We start from the raw sequence: 17542 nt of genomic DNA, 5'->3' as shown, positions 1-17542 counted from the left end.
CCTTACGATTCATATAAGTACACCAATCGGTCTGGCGTTTCGAGGACGGGAGAGTTAACTCCTTCGTTTAAGGTGAGAGTTTTCATTCTTATTAGGTGCATCGGTCGTCCAAGATCATTGCGGATGCTGTCGCTGTTCAAGATTACGGGATCGAACCGTATATACAGTGCTGCCACACACTAATCTTGACGGAACTGCGCTGGGATCAGTCTAATGAGACTATGTAGGTGGTGAATGACGAAACGAATGAAAAGCCCATCAGACGATGATTTGGACACAGCGCTCTCCGCACAGCAGAGGGACCATTTCTGGGCTTAATCTGTTTAGACAAATGTAAGGAAGATTTAATGAAGATTTTGGATGGGAGGAGGAGTGCAATTACACTGAATGCAAGTCATACTCGTTCACATCTCACCGAGCAACAGTCTAAGTTTCTTCCTTTGGGAAGATGCCCTCATTTGAGTAAGAATCTTCTCATCCTTTATCTTACCGTCCCCTCGACAACAATATTCAGCACACATCGTAACAGAGTTTGAATGGCTACGAATACTGCTTGACAATGAAGAATAGTGAGCACAACGGACACCTCGGCGTCATCTTTGTATTCGAAAGAATGGAGAACTAACCTTTCAAGTCCTTCATAATTATATGTGAATAATGTTGCACAGCTGAGAGTATGTCGCGATCGCGATTGCGCATTGCATACAATACTATGGAAGAGACGATAACATTTGGCCCAGTTGCCAACGCCCAAGTTGGCATATATCTCTCGAGCCAGCTGGCAAGCTTTTCAGATGGAGTGTATACTGACCAATTGGAGGAAACTCCTTGAAGCTGCGCAGAAATAGCATCACGTTCATTGTGTTCACACGAAAGTTAAGGCATAGTAAGTTTATCCAGTATTGAGAAACGGGAATGGAACCTCGTAAATAGAAGGGTGATGCTCACAGAATAGATGTAACGATTTCTCCGACTATCCCCCAACCTTGCATGGATTTTTCCTTGGCGAACGGTGTGCACCACCCATGATCACAACAGGTTCATGATCCTCAAACCCAACTTCCTGTTCCCTCATTGCGGTACTGGTCCATTCGCTCAGAGATTGTCCAGGAATGGCAGCCTTACAAGATACGGAGGAGGTATCAAACACCCAACACCCGTCCCGACACGTACTTTGGACCACTTCAAAGGTTAAACTGGACCCATGCGAGGTCAGGAGCGGGCAGTAAAGAGTTGAGCTGTGATAACTCGAGGTAATCGGTAAGCCGCTTCCCATGACGGTCCGAATATCCTATATGTGAGGGCCCACGCCAGTAGGACTCGCCAGCGGAGAGACACACCAACTCAGTAATTGGTAAAGGACGAGAACCATTCTTTGATAACTCTCGTTGCGCAACACTATCTATACCAGATAACTATTGAACTCCTAAGTGGTCGAGGGTGAAAAAGGGGGATACTAGACTGAGACGCCATTGGAAGATGAAGAGGAAATGAGCTGCCTCTGTTTTATACCCAAACTATTGTACCGTTATTGTAGGGTCAGTCTTGGGTCAGTTGGGTGTAGTATACTAGTACCTTGCCGTTTCAATCGAGAGGAATGATCTATCGACGATAATAAGCAAGCCTATTACTTACGGGCTCGGTATGTATCCGTTTGGTGTCCAAAGTGAAGCAATCAGAGCTGGCTTCTAGGCCGATCATGATGTCCAGAAATTGGAGGTTCCTTCCAGATTCCTGAACTTTATGACCATTGATGTTGCAAGCGCCGATCCTTGTGATAAGTTCATAAAGGAACACGTGCAAATTCAAGTCGAACCACTTCGTTATCGGTTACCACCATGTCCTCCAAAAAGGCTGTCGAACTCAATCCTCGTACGACCACATACGAGTTCTTGGGTCCACCCGGAGCTCTTTTTATCTCTATGGCGGTTCCTATCACGACTTACGCCCTCTACTTCGGCTGTTCGGAACACTCTGGAGGATGTCCTCCACCGAACCTATCAACAATCCCGGATCGCGTTTCTCTGGCCCTTTCTGATTCACAATGGTGGAAGGGCCTCTGGGATACAAAAGCCACTGTCATTTATTTTGCGTGGTACGCGTTCTGCGTTGTTGCTTGGGCTATTCTTCCAGGTGCTACAATCGAGGGAACGACTCTAAGGACAGGAGAGAAAAAGAAATACAAAATTAATGGTACGATCTTGTATGATTTTTCTGTGTGAACATTCGCTCACGGACATACGGATAGCCTTCTCTACTTTCCTTCTCGCCCTCGGCATCACCTTCGGTATCATCTACCGATACGGTCCTGGCGCATTCACCTTCTTCTACGAGCGATGGGTTGGATTCGTCACCGCATCCGTTTTAATGTCTTTACTTCAAGCTATCTTTGTCCACGTCATGTCTTTCCATGAAGGAAAACTTCTCGCGCTTGGAGGCAACTCAGGCAACTTCATATATGACGTACGTATTCATTTGTGTTCACTGCTCGTCCTAAAGGTCAACCTTACTTCAGTTTTATATTGGGCGTGAACTAAATCCCTCCATCGGATCGTTCGACATTAAATCATTCAACGAGCTTCGACCTGGTCTTATCCTATGGGCACTCATTGACATCAGCATGGCCTGTGAACAGGCCGTTCGTCGAGGTGGACTAGGGAATGTCTCTGATTCAATGTGGCTTGTACTTCTCTTCCAAATTGGTTATATAGCTGATGGACTCTATAATGAGGTAAAGATCGTCTCTCATCCTTCCTGTTCAATAGACCTGACCTTGTTATTGTGCCTTCGAATTGCAGCCTGCCATCTTTACCACTATGGATATCACCACTGATGGATTTGGTTTCATGTTATCCATTGGGGATCTATCATGGGTTCCGTTCGTGTATTCCCTTCAAGCGAGATACCTCGTTTTCAATCAAAACGATCTGGGTCCGGTTGTCAGTGCCGCCGTTTTCCTCGTCAATGCTGCTGGGTACTATATTTTCCGCGCTGCAAACGGCGAGAAGAACGATTTTCGCAACGGAAGGAATCCTAAAAGTGCGTATAGCTCCCTTCGGGTTTCTCATGACCATGACAAGATTTTTGACCGGCTCTTCATATCTTCAGACCTTCAGTATTTCACCACTGAATCCGGCCGCAAGCTTTTGACTTCTGGATGGTGGGGCGCTTCAAGGCATCCCAATTACTTGTGAGTTTCGATCTCTCCCGCTTTGCGTCTTATCATGATCGTTGATGGGTATTTGCTGTTCAGCGGGGATCTCCTTATGGCCCTCGCATGGTCTCTTCCCACCGGGTTTGATACTCCTATCACATACTTCTACGTGACGTACTTCCTGGTTTTATTAATTCACCGTCAACGGCGCGACGACGAAAACTGCGAGAAGAAGTGAGTCTTCATTGTTCATTCTTGCTTCCGCTCTCCTGAACTGTTTTTCTTATCTAGATATGGAAAAGATTGGGACAAGTATAAGAAACTTGTTCCATACCGCATCATCCCTTGTGTATATTAGGATATCAAGTGTCTGCTTCGTTGGGGCCTGGTGCAATATACTCTTGGTCTCACTCTGAAAGATCTGCCTCGCCGATTCGACTGCTAATATCTCTGGCTCAAACATGGTAGCTCTTCATTGTAGCTGGATGACAATATTCAGCTCCTGGCATGACGGTATAAACTAGTGATTGAAGCTTTCCGAAACTTGGAAATGCCAATCTGGTCGTTGAGTGAACCTTCGTCGCCAACGTTTCTTGCTTTCCACTCAATCTAGATCTGTTGTATCATGTATGCACTTATAAACTCTTTAGGATTACTACGCACCACACAGCCACCTCCGTTACTTTACCTCAACGCTATCGTCACTTGCAACCGTTGAAAGTGAGTTCGCCAATGACGATGATAATCCTTGTCATTATGATGAATGATACAAGAGCAAAACATAACTAATATTTAATGTTTAATGGTCAGGATCGTTGGCAAGTTGGTGTCGCCACTATCTAGGATCCACGAAGTCTAATACAGAATTCAGAATCACCCTAGGAGCCAGAAGGACGCGAGTTTCCGTCCCGCCATCTACACTTCCGCCGTTTGAAACACTCTTACGCGTTCTGCATTGCAATCCAAGTTCTGTTGTTGTCACGATGTCCCCTCTGGAGGCTCCATACTCCGAAAAGGAGTCGCACATTCTACGGGGGTCGAAAGTATCACTGTGCTCAATAGCAACAACCTCAAAGCATGTCGACATGATCTCCTCCTTCGTTACTTGTGCAAGTTTGCAAGTCGTCTTCGTGATTCGTCGAATCTGTTCTTCAAACCGTGCCCGCAGTCCATCTCTTGATGTCAGCGAACCCTTTTCGTTTTGACCTCCTGCAACTAGAAAGATTTCCGCTGACCATCGGTACATCGTTTCCGCTAATTCATTGGAAGAGTAATCGTTGAGATATGGGTATATGGAATGGATGTACCGATGAGACAGAGCTCGCCACTTGGATGACGTGGGTTGCGGTTCTGAGTGAGTTTACATCCTAAGTATCCACGAACAAAGAACCGCCCAGGGGTGACTTACCTGAAGCATAGATATGAGAGTAAATCTGTGTCAGAACATTGTCCGCTTTGGTAGGATACCCCATGCAAAACACTGATAACGCCCTAGCAACACAAATTGATATGCACCCTTGCAGGGCCAACTGGACTAGGATGGGATCTTGAGAGTGATCTCTCCCAGATAGTATCTTTACCAGATTGGGACCTAATCTTGCCACTGTGTCTTGGGTAGCCTGAGCAACTGCCTTTGTAGGAGCTGCGTCATTCTTGCTGAACGTGCACAATTCCGTAGCAGCAGCGGAGAACTGTAGAATCTCAGAATTGAGATCATGGATAGCTTGAAGGACCTGGGCCCCCGACCAGTTATCGGTCCGTGTCATGAAAACCTCTGTTGTTTTCAGACGAGCACGGCTTTCTTCTGGGAACATATCAAGGTCTGTTTCATCATCATTGTATCGCCTCTCTGGAGGGCCTCCTCCCCCCACACTTGGATTACTGGATCGCCGCCCGTCATCTTGCCTGCTTCTGACCTTTTCCAATTCCTCTTCCCTCAGCCTCACCAACTCCTTCGTCTCAGCGAGTGTCTTCTCCAGGAGCTTGCATCGATCTTGTAATTTCGCGACCTCTAGCTTCGTCCGGGCGAGCTCTCTCTTGGTCTCATCAAATTCCCTACGCATTGACGGAAGTCTTTGACAGTTCGATGGTGGCGGGTTGCGAGAGCATATATTTTGCAGGCCTACAACGTTGGCGTGGTGACGTAAGGAAGGGGAAAACAATAATAATTCTCGTGTGGGAGAGGAGGCGGGAGAAGAAAAAGCTGACTTGATCTCCTCAGTCGGCGAGCCTATAGTAGAATGAGTCGAAGATGTTGGAGAGCGAAGAGTACCAAAGAACTCGACGGTCGCGGTTGCCAGTTCTCTGAGATGCAAATTAGCGACGGACAGCATATCCGAGTACACAGGGGTGGCAACGATACGCGTCGATAATCACCTTTTTTCCGGTGATTATGGAGGTAGGAGTGAATAGTATTCTATATCAGAAACGATACAGAGTAAACCATATGCAATTGCCTTGGTTTTCCAACATGAGGTTGCCTCATTGCAAACGCATTGCATGAAGGGTGTGTCACAACCGTAGTCAACTCTGCGTGGCTTGCGCGAGGTTTTTCGGACAGGCCACACGGCGTAAGTGTATTATCTTCATTTTCAAACAAGTGCGCACGTTCTTATATCGACCCCAGCATTATCATCACATTCATCTTGACTATAATCTCTTGACTATCTAACAACCTTCAATATCACGTTTAATTCCCCCAAGATGAAGACAGCAGAGATACGCAAGCCCTATACTGGGAACTCTCGGTCCCTTGTCGTGGCTTTGGACGTTGGAACGACTTTCAGTGGTGTAAGTAGCGATCTTGAAGCCCTTTCGTATTGATTGACACGACTTGAACAGGTTTCTTACGCGATCCTAGAGCCTGGAGAGATACCTAAAATCCATGGGGTGACCAGGTATGTGGCGAACTGCTTGGGACCGTTTTCTTTCTCCCTCTGATCGAAAGGCGCGTAGATTTCCAGGTCAAGAACATCAGGCAGGCAACAACAAGATACCTACATTACTCTACTACGATAAGAATGGACAAGTTATGGCTGCAGGTGCTGAAGCAGATACGTCGACTACACTTGAAATGGCAGAGGACGAAGGATGGCTCAAAGTAGAACTGTGCGTTTACAAATATCTGATAGTTCGACTACGTTCATCAACAACTTCTATAGTTTTAAACTACGTTTACGACCCAGAACGATGAAACTCAACACGAATGGGATGAAATTCGAACCTCTACCTCCAGGGAAGACCGCTGTGCATGTATTCGGGGATTTTCTTGGCTACCTTTTTCAATGCACTCGTACTTTCGTTATTGACACGCATGCAAACGGAGCTTCACTATGGAAAGCCGTGGAGGCGAACTTGCAATTCGTATTATCGCATCCTAATGGCTGGGAAGGCGCGCAGCAAACCAAGATGCGTCGGGCTGCTATACACGGGGGAATGATTCCAGATACGCAGGAAGGCAAATCACGAATATACTTTGTTACTGAAGGAGAGGCGAGTTTACATGCATGTGTACTGAACGGACTCGCGTCCGATGTACTCTCGGTAAGAGGATCTTCATATCATCAGAGGGAGTCTTCATCAATCGTCGTTTCAGGACGCAGCAAAATCGAGTTTTCTGATTGCTGATGCGGGAGGTGGAACTCTGGACATCAGCGCCTATACGATACGTTCACAGAACCCTCTCGTTATCGAAGAAACGGCACCCCCGGATTGTTAGTTGCCTTGACTCTTTGGTCTCGGCGACAGTTTAACGACGATCCATTCTCCGTAGGTATCTTTGCAGGCTCGGTCTTTGTCAGTCGGAGAGCGAGGATTCTCTTTCAAGGTTAGTCCAGCTTTTGAATTGGCATGACAGATATAGAATGCTGAGCGGCATTAGAGAAACTCAAGAACTCAAGATATGGAACTCCCGATACCGTGGACCATATCACGAAACGATTCGATGAAACAACCAAGCGTCTATTCCGTAACAAGAAGGACCCGCAATTCATACTTTTTGGTTCACCGCTAGACAAAGATCCCTCAGTTGGCATTCGTAGTGGGCAACTGAGATTGTCTGGGTAAGAATCACCTTGGATTTGTCTTCGCTTTCCATTTATTCATGGGACGTTTGGCAGCGAAGAAGTTGCAGAGTTATTTGAACCTTCCGTTCAAGGTGGGCAATATTACCGAGTACTTCTGTTTTGTTTATCTTCTTTGTAGCTGCTGTCTCTGCCGTAAGAGCACAGATTGACGCGTCACAGGGCCTCATTAAGGTACGGTGGTAGTTGAGGAGAGTACCGGAGACTTTGCTAAACGGGACAAAACAGTCGATCTTTTTGGTGGGAGGTTACGCGGCAAGCGCGTGGTTGTTCACCCAACTACAAGAACGGTTAAAGCCACTCAATGTTACTGTCAGCAGACCAGATAGTCAAACGTGAGTGAATTAACTATAACCACTCGTCGCCACTCGATACTCTTGAATAGGTCCAAAGCTGTTGCGGATGGCGCGATCGGGTTCTTTTGCGATCACCATGTATCTGCTCGCATGTCCAAATTCATGTATGGGGTCGAGTACCTTCGGGAGTACAAGGCGGACGAGCCTGAACATGTAATGCGGAAAGACAGACTTACAGAGCTTCCTTCCGGCCCGCGACTCCTTCCGGATGCTTTTGACTGCATTTTGGCTCGGGTACGTCACTCCACTGGTGGTTAATAGATGTAGATGTTCTGATCCATTTCCTTCAGGGGGTCAAGGTTAAGGAGTCTACTGTCTTCACACGAAAATATTGCACAGAACTTACGAGCCTGTCGTTGCTTTCTGTGTTTGAGGTAGAAATATGGTGTTATCGTGGAGGGAAAGACATTCCGAAATGGATTCTCCGGAATCACGGTCAGTTCATTTTGGGCTCCCCCCGAGTTTGCCTCCGTGGCTGAACTTCTTCATGATAGAGGAATTCTCCACACTTTGCTTAGTCCGTGCAGACCTGTCACCATTGAGCGGGAGCGCAGAACCCAAGTCGGGCAAGCACGGAAGAACATACTGGAACATTGTGTTCTCGGTCGAAATCCACTTCGGCCTCACCGAATTCAAAGCACGAATAAAATGGAACGACAGCGTACGTGTCTCTGAAGCTAGTCCTGTTTTGTCCATGGCGTTCTTACCCTGTTCCTATCCAGGGCACAATTAAGTAGTAAGACTAGTTGTATTTTCCAGTTCTAAGTCTTTGGCTGACGTTCTGAACTCCGGTCTAGCGGTCCAGCATCAATCATCTACAATGAACGAGGACATCGAACGGATGAGGAGGAGCCTGATGAGATCACGGAAGATGAGACTGCTCCGTCGCAATCGACTAGAGCCCCAACCCGAACTCCCTCCAAGGACTCATTCCACACACCCGGGATAACTACTCCCTCAAGTAAACGTGCTTCCGTCATAGGGCACCCAAGTACTCGACCGTCTACTGCCGTTCCTCCACCGGTTGATACCCAAGTGATTGGGAGATCTCCAAGTCTTGTTTCGCCTCCAGAAGCTCACAGAGAGTTGGCCAGTGCCGTTAACGAAAGCCTACGAGGTCGTTCAAAGAAGAAAGAGAAGGCAAATGTCCAGTCACCAATAGTGAATTCGCCCAGTATAAGCACTCGCAGCTCTTCGAAGTTGGGAGAAGATCTCACATCAGTATGGGGATCGCGTGCTTCACCAGCGAAAAGTGCCAAGTCATTGGCAGAATCAATCCGGTCTAAGCGCGCAACTCCTGCTGCTTCACCGAAAGCAGCAACAACTCCCACACCAACTCTACCACCCCCGGAGGCCTCTCAAACTCCCCTAGTATCTGCAGCATCCTCTCCTATGTTTAACGAAGCACCTGTTATCCCGACAGTGGAGCATATAATCGATAGCTCACTTACACCGCCTCCTCCACCAGCGCCTGTCGATCCACCCGTTTCTGCACCTTCCGCGGTACCTGAGACGATCTCAACCTCAGACCCACCGGCAAGCCCAAAAATAGGCATCAAGTCGCCCTTGATCCCTAGAAATAATCCCTTGACTGCCGAGCCACAGCAGACAATTGCTAATCCTCCTTCCGTGATATCTTCGGACGTTAACACAGATACTATTACTCAGCCCATTACTGCCTCCAGCCCCATTTCCGAGGGGTTTTTATCGTCATTTGGAACTGGAAAGTTGTCGTCAGAGATGGCTACCGGAGTTACCTCGTCAATATCAGATGCGCTAGGCTCGTTTGGATCTACTTTAGGAGCTTTTAGTTGGGGTGAGAGACCCTCGAAAGTGCCTACACCCGCAGGCACTCTGCCGAATTCCCCGACAGGACCTTCATCCTCAAATCCTCCAACGATTTCTCCCACATCACAACCTCCACAACCTCCTTCTCCCAAAGCACTGCCACCGAAAGCTGGCGGGGCAGTGACGCCCAATCCCGCATCCCCGCCGAGATCACCGACTTCACCGCTGCCACCCACAGAAGGGTACTTTCCTACCGCTCAAGAACCTCCGACATCATCGACAGAAGAATCGACCGTGGTGAAGATCGAGGAAACCGCTCCGTCCAATCCATCTCAGGAAACTACACAAACGGAGTTGACGCCACCATCTGAACCAAACACTGACACAATCTTGAATCCTACCAATCCGGAAGGAACCCCGAAGGCGTCAACTGCCACGAACAGCCCGAAAATCGCAGAGTCATCGCCCTCGGCGGATGCTATCGAACAAGCGCCTTTAACTTTAACTTCCACGGAAACAGTGCCTGTCGATGTAAATTCTCCTGATCAAGTTAACGGAGCGAATACCGAGGAAACCAACAACGAAGGAACACAACAGGAGGGAGACGTCGATGGGGCTACAGCTGAAGCCACCAAAGACGAAAACGCGAAGAACGATGAAGAGGGTAAGGCTGGTGACGGCGCAGGCGAGGAAGAGGAGGCTGAGGAGGCTGGGAAAGGCAAGAAGGGTGGGAAGAAGAAGCCGAAGAGAGGAAAGAAAAAATAGGCTGATGATCCTTGGGGTGTTGCGCTGGCGAGGCGAGTGTTACCGAGGACCTTCAATACGCCCCGAGATTCTTGGGGAACCACTGATTGAATCCGGCCTTCAGAATGGAAACGTGCCATTGTATTGTCGAAGGAAGGTCTAATGTTATCGTAGAATATCTTGTCATTACTCCTTAATAGGATGGACTTCGTCCGTTGAATGGATCATTTTTCTCGTGCGGGGTACCTCATAACAGTCTCGTATTGCCGACGAGCGGTCCGGCTTCCAGGCTGAGATTTGACATACATTTTGTCAGCACTGCTGTTTATCTGGGTCCGGTCATAGCAAAATAGAATGGAAGTGGCTGTGTCAATGGTAATGCGAGTTTACCATTTAATAAATAGGTTCGCCGAACTTTGACATGCACTCAAACAGCTCTTTGCGTCTTGCCGCCCCTCACGCGACTCTTTGCGACCCAGACCTACCATGATTTATCTCCCTGTCGAGCTTTGGCTACAGATAGTAGGGTTCATTCCCCCCACGGACCTGCTGAAACTACACAGCGTGAACAGCTTCTTCTTCAACATCGCGATGGATGTACGATACAGGAGGGTGGATTTACAAACTCTGAATCACTCTACAGCTAAATATCTCTCCCGGCTTTCGTGAGTCTCATCCCCTGCTAAAGTCATTCGGACTTTATAGCTTTGCTTTGCATTCTAGAGATCCAACGATTAGTAAACGGGTTGTCCAATTGACTGTCAGCCCTGATTTTCGAAACTATGGAAGGCAGAGACCAGCGACCATGTTGAACAGAGTCGGGAGCGTTTTCCACTATGCGCTTGGGCGGCCTCCACCGTGCAGTCCCGAAGACCATGCGACCAAACAGTTGATCGACGTCTTGCCTTGTTTAACCAGGGTGAACAGCTTCACTATCGACTGTCATTCGTGGGGAGAACATTCAAGTCCTGAGCTCCATGGCTTTTTACAAACAGCGTGGGCGTCGTTTGGCCAGAACCTTCGGAAACTTTCCCTGAGAGGTCACACGTCCGCTTTCAGGACCATCATCCATTCCATAACAGCATTGCCCGCGGTCGATGAGTTGTTTATAGAGCTCATCGATAATCCTTTACAGAACGATCCGACCTGCGCAGAAACTTTGATACAAGTCGTTGCACCATTCATCAATGGATTAGCCCCACGCCTACGCGCTTTTACCTTGTGGTCTTGGGGAACCATCGATCTTTCGCAGCTGTTTCTGATGCTGGACCACTTTCCCAGCCTTTCGAGCTTCAATCTCCAAACATCTTTTCCAAAGACTTTTCGACAGGGTCCTTCCGGACTGTCTCGTTTCCTCTCCAATCACTCGCCTCATCTCCGGCATCTGGTCCTTCGGCTGAACACGGCTCCACTTGCTTTTAGCACTACATCCATGTCCGAGGAACCCTTGAGCGAGTGGATGATTCATACGCTCACATCTGGAGAGTGCAGCTTCCTCAACCTGCAGGAACTCCATCTCTATCCCACGGTCCTTCCAGGGGGATTACACGCCCTTACATCTTGTATCCACCAATCCACAAATACGCTACAAAGCCTCGTCGTCCGCGACCGGTACCTTTCGCCCGAGGAGGCAGCGGTCGTAATTAACGCTCTACACCCGCAGCTAAAATCTCTGCGGTTGAACATCAGAATCTTGGATATGGACTTATTCGATCTCCTCGCCAAAAGGATCACAGGGCTCAAATCATTGTCGCTATACATTGGTGCCGTTTCCCGCGTAAGTCCTAATTTTCTCTGTACTTATTCTGAGTTCTGATGGGTTTGTGCCTTTTAGACCTTTGCCCATGATGTGGAGCACCGGTCTTACGCCACTTGGGATCTCTATCACATAGGGGTCTGGCATGGTGGTTCCATCTTGGATAGTCATCTAATGAGCATGATTTCCCGGTCCATTCCATCCTTGAAGTGTTTCTGGGGAAATAAAAATGAGATTGAAGATTTCGGACTACGGTAAATATTATGTTTACCCGTTTTTGGACTCGGAGTCACCGTCAAATGATACCATTGGGAGTCTAGGACTCTTCTAGCTAGTCTATTTATATATGATATATCATGAACTCAGACGGCTTGAGCAACTGGCAGGTGCGAATCTGCCTCCGGGACCGTGGTCTTTTCATCATAGGCCACGGAGTGTGAAGTGACTTCTTCAAGTTTGTATTTAGCCTCTGAAATACCCACAGTCCCACCTAGCTTCCTCCAATTTTCGACCCATCGAGCCTTCCTCTCTTCGCAGATTTCCACGAGTTTAGGCCAGTATTTCTCATGTTTATACTCAAAATCTTGATTGCCTCCCCACCAGGCTTTCATGACCATGTCAGGGGAGAAAAAGCCGTCCTTAACGACGTTCACGTTGAACTTGAGCTTCTCCACGGTAACCGAATCAATAAAGGGTGTTATGAGTTTGAAGAACATGGTGACGAGGAAGGGGACGTTGATGACAAGTGCTTTTCCGAGTCGCTCTGGGTAATGGTCTTGTATGATGGAAAGGACTGTCCGAGAGGTGCTCATGGAAGGGTTTTTGGCTTTCTCTGCAAAGTTTATGAGAAGATCAAGGGTTCTGGGAAGTATAGAAGAATGCCGTGAGGTGATGAACAAATAGTGGGTGAGACGGAACTCACTCGACATTCGCGTCCATGAGATCAATACAGCGTTCCATCATCCATACAGAAAACTCGATTTGACGAGGGCTCTCCCTATGAGCCTTACATGAGTACATGTAAAAGAAAAAGGTAGAACATGGAATGGACACCACTGACTCGGTATTTTGACGACTGGGTATCATGTAATAACCAGGTCGGCCATTGACGTCGTAACCAAACAGAACCGATTTCCCAGTAAGACCCTGTGCATAGACCCACATTTACCAAACCCAGCTCGAAGCTTAGATTCGGGGGGAAATTTTCTCACCTCTGGTTCAACATGGGCAGCAGTGATATGATTGTACAGTCCATATTCCCTCCTCCACTTTAACGTGGATTCAAGTCTCTGGATAGCTTGAGAAACTTTCCATTTCGTGGCGCGAAGATATCTAAAGAGTAGTTGAATACTCTCATGCTCCTTGAAGAAGAAAATTTGTTCTCACCTCAACTGACACTCGTATGATAACCAAAACTTCTCCTCCTCCATTAGCGGTCCTTTTTCATGATCCGTGCCAGGAATGGCATATCCATCTCTGGAAAAGTGAGCTTGGACTTCTTTCTGCATCTTCTCCTGCTCTGGTGTCACGGCTGGCACCGGAGAGGCATTGATGGTTTTGGGTGGAGGGAAGGGCTCATAGACGCGTTCTGACATGAAAATGAAACAGGCTGTGTAGTGCCGATTTTCAGAGCAAAACAAAAGTGAGAATAAGAGTCTATAAAATCTACGCGCCACTTGGCACTTAAATACTGTACGGTTACAGTCGATGCCATGATGTTCGCTTGATGTTCGCTAATACGAACAGCCACAACTAAGTTATATCCAAAAGGAATAGGAATTCCCCGTATTTGCCTAGTGTAATGCTCTACAACGATAGCTACGATAACGATATTAGGTAGTTTGACAGAAAGGTAGTACATTTGCTGAGCGAGCGAGCGTCTGTGAGAGATGCAGTGCATTGTAAAGATGAAACGTGGAAAGAGTAGAGACAGCAGAGAGCAGTTGAGATAGATATAAATGCGACCGAAATCAACAAACCAAACTCGCGACGGGAAGGGGAAGGAAAGGACAGAAAAAAAGAGTGCAGGTAACGTTTAGTAGCAGAGACGACAGGGAATCAAGTAAAGATAGAAATAATGAAAACGATAGAATGAAGGGGAAACCACAAAGAAAAAAAATCATTATGAGTCGTCAACCACCGTTACAACGCGGGCTTCATGATATCTCCGCATCCTCAGAAAGTAACGGCGGCGGTTGCACCAATAGCTTCCCATGCACTCGGAATCGGTACAAGCAGGTAAATGCCTCTTGTCCCCAGTTATCCCTGATTCGTAACACCACGGTCCCAAAATCAAGGCCCGACTCCCTAACATCATCGTACACCGTGAATGTTTGCACTGTCTTCTCGGAACGAACGTCGTACGAAAATTCAGCGATTCTCACGAATAACCCCTCCTCGCGCCTCGACAACCATCCGGGTACACCAAAACCTACATCCCCAGGAACTTCCTCACCACGCTCAATAGCTTCCTGTCTTCTCCTCTCCCTTTCTGCAACGATCTGCTTAGCCTTCTCGAAATTATCCTTCCCATCAATCATTCCCCAGACTTGCATATTTCTTGGTGCGCTTCTTACGTCGGTTGCAACTTCCCTCGCGACGTGGTCGATGGAGATGGTGTTAATAAGAGTTGGTTGAATGAGGTTCACGCCCAGAGTCCCCTGTGCTCCAGCAAATGGCCAACAATATCCGTTGTGCACCTCATGATGAAGCGCTGTGACTGGCGGTCTACCTATTGCAACCCCGTTCCCACTCCCAAGGAAGCCGAGTAGCTGCCAAGACTTGGACGGTGTCCGTAGCTCGTATGTTGGACTCGTAAGTCTCGGGACAGTACGTGCGCCTGCCGAATGCAAAGCAAAATCTGCCCGTGACAGGACGTCTTTGTTGGAGAGAGAGGAAACAGCGTTCTCCACGAGGTTGCCAATAAGAGAGGTAACATCCTGACCGTCAGAGGCTTTGATTGTCATCTTCTTCCCAAATAATAAGATAAAGTAAGTGGGTAGATCCTTTGTCAATTAACACAAGAATTCTCAAGCTAAGCTCAATCTAATACAGGTCAACTATACGAGAAGAAAGCGAAAAGAAGCCCTCGTGAAGCCAATGAAGAACATGCTCGCTACATCAATCTTATTAGTGCAATGGGTCCCGAGATATCGCAGGAGAAATAGTGGGTATTGAAATCATTACGGGAAGGGTGGACCTAACTCCAGCGAAATGGATTTCGATCTTAGCAACCATACTTTGTTGGCCTCTCAGCGCCATAGCTCCACGACTTACGGCATTGCAGCCTGCATATCAAGAGTCGCCGACGCAGAATGGACGAGGGCTTGTGAAGGGGTGCGGCGCTTTTCTCCCACGATTGGAAAGTTAAGCCAGTGGCGAGCATTTTGCGAAGGAGGATGGACAGGACCAATTCCTCAGGATCTTCCGGATATTGATTCTCCTCAACAGTTGGGCGAACCCGTCGACCATTCGATCCCGGCCAATCGCCTAGATGAGGTCGATCGTTCTCAACCTCAGGGGATAAGGAAGGGAGTCAAACCTGAACAGGAACAACACCAACCTCAGGACTATACAGGTAACCACACAGGAACTAGTACACCTACGTTCGAAGGATCAATTGACGGAACTTCTGGGCAACAACAGTCCCACAACGTCAATACAATAGCTATAATGACTCCTCTGTTGTTGGCGGAAATAAAATAGGCGGAGAGTCGATACCGCCCACTTCATTCAATCTCTCGAAGAAGTATCAAGACGACACGACTGGTTCTGTGAGATCACTATCTGCTTTCCCTTCTCCGCCTACGCACTATCCTCTCCCACCTACAATGTCACAACGTCAACAGCAACAACAGCTGTCTCAATCATCCTCCGCATCCCAAATTGCCTTCCCTACTAGCAGGCAGTCGATAGATCGTCGTTCACCCGTTCCTGAAGCCGAGGAAGCCGCCGAGGAAATGACATCGCAGTCTCAATCCCCTGTTATCTCACCCGGAGTATCGCCCAATCCGTCGCCAGTACGAGTCAAGTTTCAGGACAGACCAACGCAGATGCAGGCAGACGTTATCGAAGAGCCTTCAAGGGATGCGAAATCTAGTCCTCAGTTAACAGCTCGTCCCAAAGCTGTTCGTGCGGAGACTTTGGACCCAAGCACATATAGAAATGCCGAGCCAGTGTCATCCGATGATATATTATTTCCTTCACGAACACATGGACGTGACCACACAACAGAGGGGTTAGGGACATTTCTGACTCATAAACCTGGCGCCAGTATTGACTGTGGAAGACCCAACAAATTAGAAAGATCAGACACAGGTGCTAGCAACGGAAGTATAGTGGCCGCCATGAGGAATCGATATTCTTACAGTGTACGTTGTCCGTTCTCCTTCAACACTATCATAACACCGATGTCTCTATGATAGCCCGAGACTCCATCCCCTCCACATACGAAAGATATACCCCGAATACCACAGAGTGTAAGCAACCTTGCCTCGAAGTATGACCGACCAGTATCCCCCCCTAGTGCGCGACCTCTACCTTCCATTGACACCGCCTCACGGCAATCGCGTGAAACTGCCTACCGGGAGCGGGAACGAGAAACGACGGTGACCACGAATCATAGGTCTACCAGTAATCCTGTGTCTGCCGTAGCAGGGGACGACGAGTTTACTGCTCGCCGTAGACATCAACAGCGAATGGAACAAATGGTGGAGATGGAATTCAGGGAGAAGGAACAGGAGTTGAGACGTCGTGAGCAAGATATTGAGCAGCGTGCAAAAGAACTGGCGCAGGCGCGTGCCAACCTTCTGCAGACTGTCTCGAGTCTCGATATCGCAAAACCCAGACAACGCCAGTTATCGTTTCAACAAGGTCAGTCTGGACAAACGTACAGTACGAACGGGGACACAGTTGCATTTCCCGTCCCTGCATCTCCTAGGCTGGGAGCTACAGCACCGATGAGACCACATTCACAGTACTCCACCAGTGCTACCCATCTCGTCCCCCCGGCGTCTCCTCGCGGCCCTTATCGGAATCGAGGTGAAGAGTGCAGTCGTGATCCTAGTGCAACCAGCACCACCTCTACCTCAATGAACTCTTCTCCGGTGATGTCCACTCCGCGAACGGAGAAGAAAGGATGGATGAGACGCTTAAGCATGCCGATCGTGGCTGGCAATGCGTTCTTGGAAGGGAAGAAACATAGTAGCCACAACAGCTTTGGTGGAGGGAAGGGCGGTTCAATTTCATTGGACTCGAAGAGGAACGCAAGTAACACGTATTTGAGGGGTGGTATCGCGGGTGAGGATGGAAGACTCTCGGGCGGCATGACGGGTGTGAAGAATTATGAGCTGGGAAGTGGGATCAGCAATATATCGGTCACGAATCTGAATAGCAGACGATAAGTGATGTTGTTTTTTTTTCCTACTTTTTTATTGTGCTTATCTTTGATACCCGTTTTTGGATTATGATTCTCTTCTGGACGCTACTATCTATAATTCATCTATGACCGCTATGACCTAGCTTATGGCACCATACCATATGTAATGTTACTATCAGTACTTAGATGAACCAACCATGACCGAAGTGCGAAAAGACCAGTATCAACCGGTGATATTTAAGTTGTAGCAGGTGACGTTTGGTGAAGTTCAATGAAGGTTCTTCG

The 17542-nt window shown here is 48.0% G+C and overlaps 8 protein-coding genes across 8 annotated transcripts; 5 read left to right on the top strand and 3 right to left on the bottom strand.

Annotated features, from left to right (window-relative positions):
- The first annotated feature begins 1807 nt into the window (after positions 1–1807).
- E1B28_011197 (uncharacterized protein) lies at positions 1808–3758 on the top strand. Its single transcript, XM_043156206.1, has 7 exons — positions 1808–2193; positions 2249–2463; positions 2516–2731; positions 2799–3039; positions 3109–3190; positions 3254–3388; positions 3446–3758. Exons 1-7 carry the CDS (start codon positions 1839–1841, stop codon positions 3510–3512), a joined length of 1311 nt encoding a protein of 436 aa, XP_043005991.1. The 5' UTR covers positions 1808–1838; the 3' UTR covers positions 3513–3758.
- Positions 3759–3881: 123 nt separating this feature from the next.
- On the bottom strand, positions 3882–5514 carry E1B28_011196 (uncharacterized protein). Its single transcript, XM_043156205.1, has 2 exons — positions 4563–5514; positions 3882–4504 (listed from the first exon to the last, which is right to left on the bottom strand). Exons 1-2 carry the CDS (start codon positions 5485–5487, stop codon positions 3990–3992), a joined length of 1440 nt encoding a protein of 479 aa, XP_043005990.1. The 5' UTR covers positions 5488–5514; the 3' UTR covers positions 3882–3989.
- Positions 5515–5737: 223 nt separating this feature from the next.
- On the top strand, positions 5738–10375 carry E1B28_011195 (uncharacterized protein). Its single transcript, XM_043156204.1, has 15 exons — positions 5738–5944; positions 5996–6051; positions 6110–6262; positions 6316–6697; positions 6750–6867; positions 6927–6980; positions 7035–7215; positions 7273–7310; positions 7358–7410; positions 7465–7571; positions 7622–7826; positions 7883–8027; positions 8087–8253; positions 8315–8328; positions 8390–10375. Exons 1-15 carry the CDS (start codon positions 5858–5860, stop codon positions 10143–10145), a joined length of 3516 nt encoding a protein of 1171 aa, XP_043005989.1. The 5' UTR covers positions 5738–5857; the 3' UTR covers positions 10146–10375.
- Positions 10376–10517: 142 nt separating this feature from the next.
- On the top strand, positions 10518–12188 carry E1B28_011194 (uncharacterized protein). Its single transcript, XM_043156203.1, has 3 exons — positions 10518–10789; positions 10848–11901; positions 11959–12188. Exons 1-3 carry the CDS (start codon positions 10611–10613, stop codon positions 12136–12138), a joined length of 1413 nt encoding a protein of 470 aa, XP_043005988.1. The 5' UTR covers positions 10518–10610; the 3' UTR covers positions 12139–12188.
- On the bottom strand, positions 12189–13569 carry E1B28_011193 (uncharacterized protein). Its single transcript, XM_043156202.1, has 5 exons — positions 13267–13569; positions 13092–13212; positions 12941–13026; positions 12803–12877; positions 12189–12741 (listed from the first exon to the last, which is right to left on the bottom strand). Exons 1-5 carry the CDS (start codon positions 13473–13475, stop codon positions 12243–12245), a joined length of 990 nt encoding a protein of 329 aa, XP_043005987.1. The 5' UTR covers positions 13476–13569; the 3' UTR covers positions 12189–12242.
- A 143-nt stretch (positions 13570–13712) lies between these two features.
- On the bottom strand, positions 13713–14846 carry E1B28_011192 (uncharacterized protein; the record flags this gene model as incomplete). The annotated part of the gene is made up of 2 exons (XM_043156201.1): positions 13713–13760; positions 14082–14846. 2 exons carry the CDS (start codon positions 14844–14846, stop codon positions 13713–13715), a joined length of 813 nt encoding a protein of 270 aa, XP_043005986.1.
- Positions 14847–15017: 171 nt separating this feature from the next.
- Positions 15018–15585, top strand: E1B28_011191 (uncharacterized protein; the record flags this gene model as incomplete). Its single annotated transcript, XM_043156200.1, has 2 exons — positions 15018–15046; positions 15111–15585. 2 exons carry the CDS (start codon positions 15018–15020, stop codon positions 15583–15585), a joined length of 504 nt encoding a protein of 167 aa, XP_043005985.1.
- Positions 15586–15710: 125 nt separating this feature from the next.
- On the top strand, positions 15711–17282 carry E1B28_011190 (uncharacterized protein; the record flags this gene model as incomplete). Its single annotated transcript, XM_043156199.1, has 2 exons — positions 15711–16250; positions 16305–17282. 2 exons carry the CDS (start codon positions 15711–15713, stop codon positions 17280–17282), a joined length of 1518 nt encoding a protein of 505 aa, XP_043005984.1.
- Positions 17283–17542: the final 260 nt, after the last annotated feature.

Source organism: Marasmius oreades, chromosome 7, assembly GCF_018924745.1.
Source record: "Marasmius oreades isolate 03SP1 chromosome 7, whole genome shotgun sequence".
Lineage (NCBI taxonomy): Eukaryota > Fungi > Basidiomycota > Agaricomycetes > Agaricales > Marasmiaceae > Marasmius > Marasmius oreades.
Note: the sequence above shows the minus strand (reverse complement) of the source record. Positions and strands in the feature narration are given on the sequence as shown.

Bases quoted from the DNA above. Each gene is read 5' to 3' on its own strand.
- E1B28_011197 (XM_043156206.1), top strand. From the start codon at position 1,839: ATGTCCTCCAAAAAGGCTGTCGAACTCAATCCTCGTACGACCACATAC. The intron at 2,464-2,515 runs GTACGTATTCAT...ACCTTACTTCAG, and splicing joins CAGGCAACTTCATATATGAC to TTTTATATTGGGCGTGAACT. The intron at 3,389-3,445 runs GTGAGTCTTCAT...TTTCTTATCTAG, and splicing joins GACGAAAACTGCGAGAAGAA to ATATGGAAAAGATTGGGACA.
- E1B28_011196 (XM_043156205.1), bottom strand. From the start codon at position 5,487: ATGCTGTCCGTCGCTAATTTGCATCTCAGAGAACTGGCAACCGCGACC. The intron at 4,505-4,562 runs GTAAGTCACCCC...AAACTCACTCAG, and splicing joins CTCTCATATCTATGCTTCAG to AACCGCAACCCACGTCATCC.
- E1B28_011195 (XM_043156204.1), top strand. From the start codon at position 5,858: ATGAAGACAGCAGAGATACGCAAGCCCTATACTGGGAACTCTCGGTCC. The intron at 5,945-5,995 runs GTAAGTAGCGAT...CGACTTGAACAG, and splicing joins TTGGAACGACTTTCAGTGGT to GTTTCTTACGCGATCCTAGA. The intron at 7,411-7,464 runs GTACGGTGGTAG...GGGACAAAACAG, and splicing joins CGTCACAGGGCCTCATTAAG to TCGATCTTTTTGGTGGGAGG.
- E1B28_011194 (XM_043156203.1), top strand. From the start codon at position 10,611: ATGATTTATCTCCCTGTCGAGCTTTGGCTACAGATAGTAGGGTTCATT. The intron at 10,790-10,847 runs GTGAGTCTCATC...TTTGCATTCTAG, and splicing joins AAATATCTCTCCCGGCTTTC to AGATCCAACGATTAGTAAAC. The intron at 11,902-11,958 runs GTAAGTCCTAAT...TGTGCCTTTTAG, and splicing joins ACATTGGTGCCGTTTCCCGC to ACCTTTGCCCATGATGTGGA.
- E1B28_011193 (XM_043156202.1), bottom strand. From the start codon at position 13,475: ATGTCAGAACGCGTCTATGAGCCCTTCCCTCCACCCAAAACCATCAAT. The intron at 13,027-13,091 runs GTGAGAAAATTT...GTCTATGCACAG, and splicing joins CTGCCCATGTTGAACCAGAG to GGTCTTACTGGGAAATCGGT. The intron at 12,742-12,802 runs GTGAGTTCCGTC...TATACTTCCCAG, and splicing joins CTCATGGACGCGAATGTCGA to AACCCTTGATCTTCTCATAA.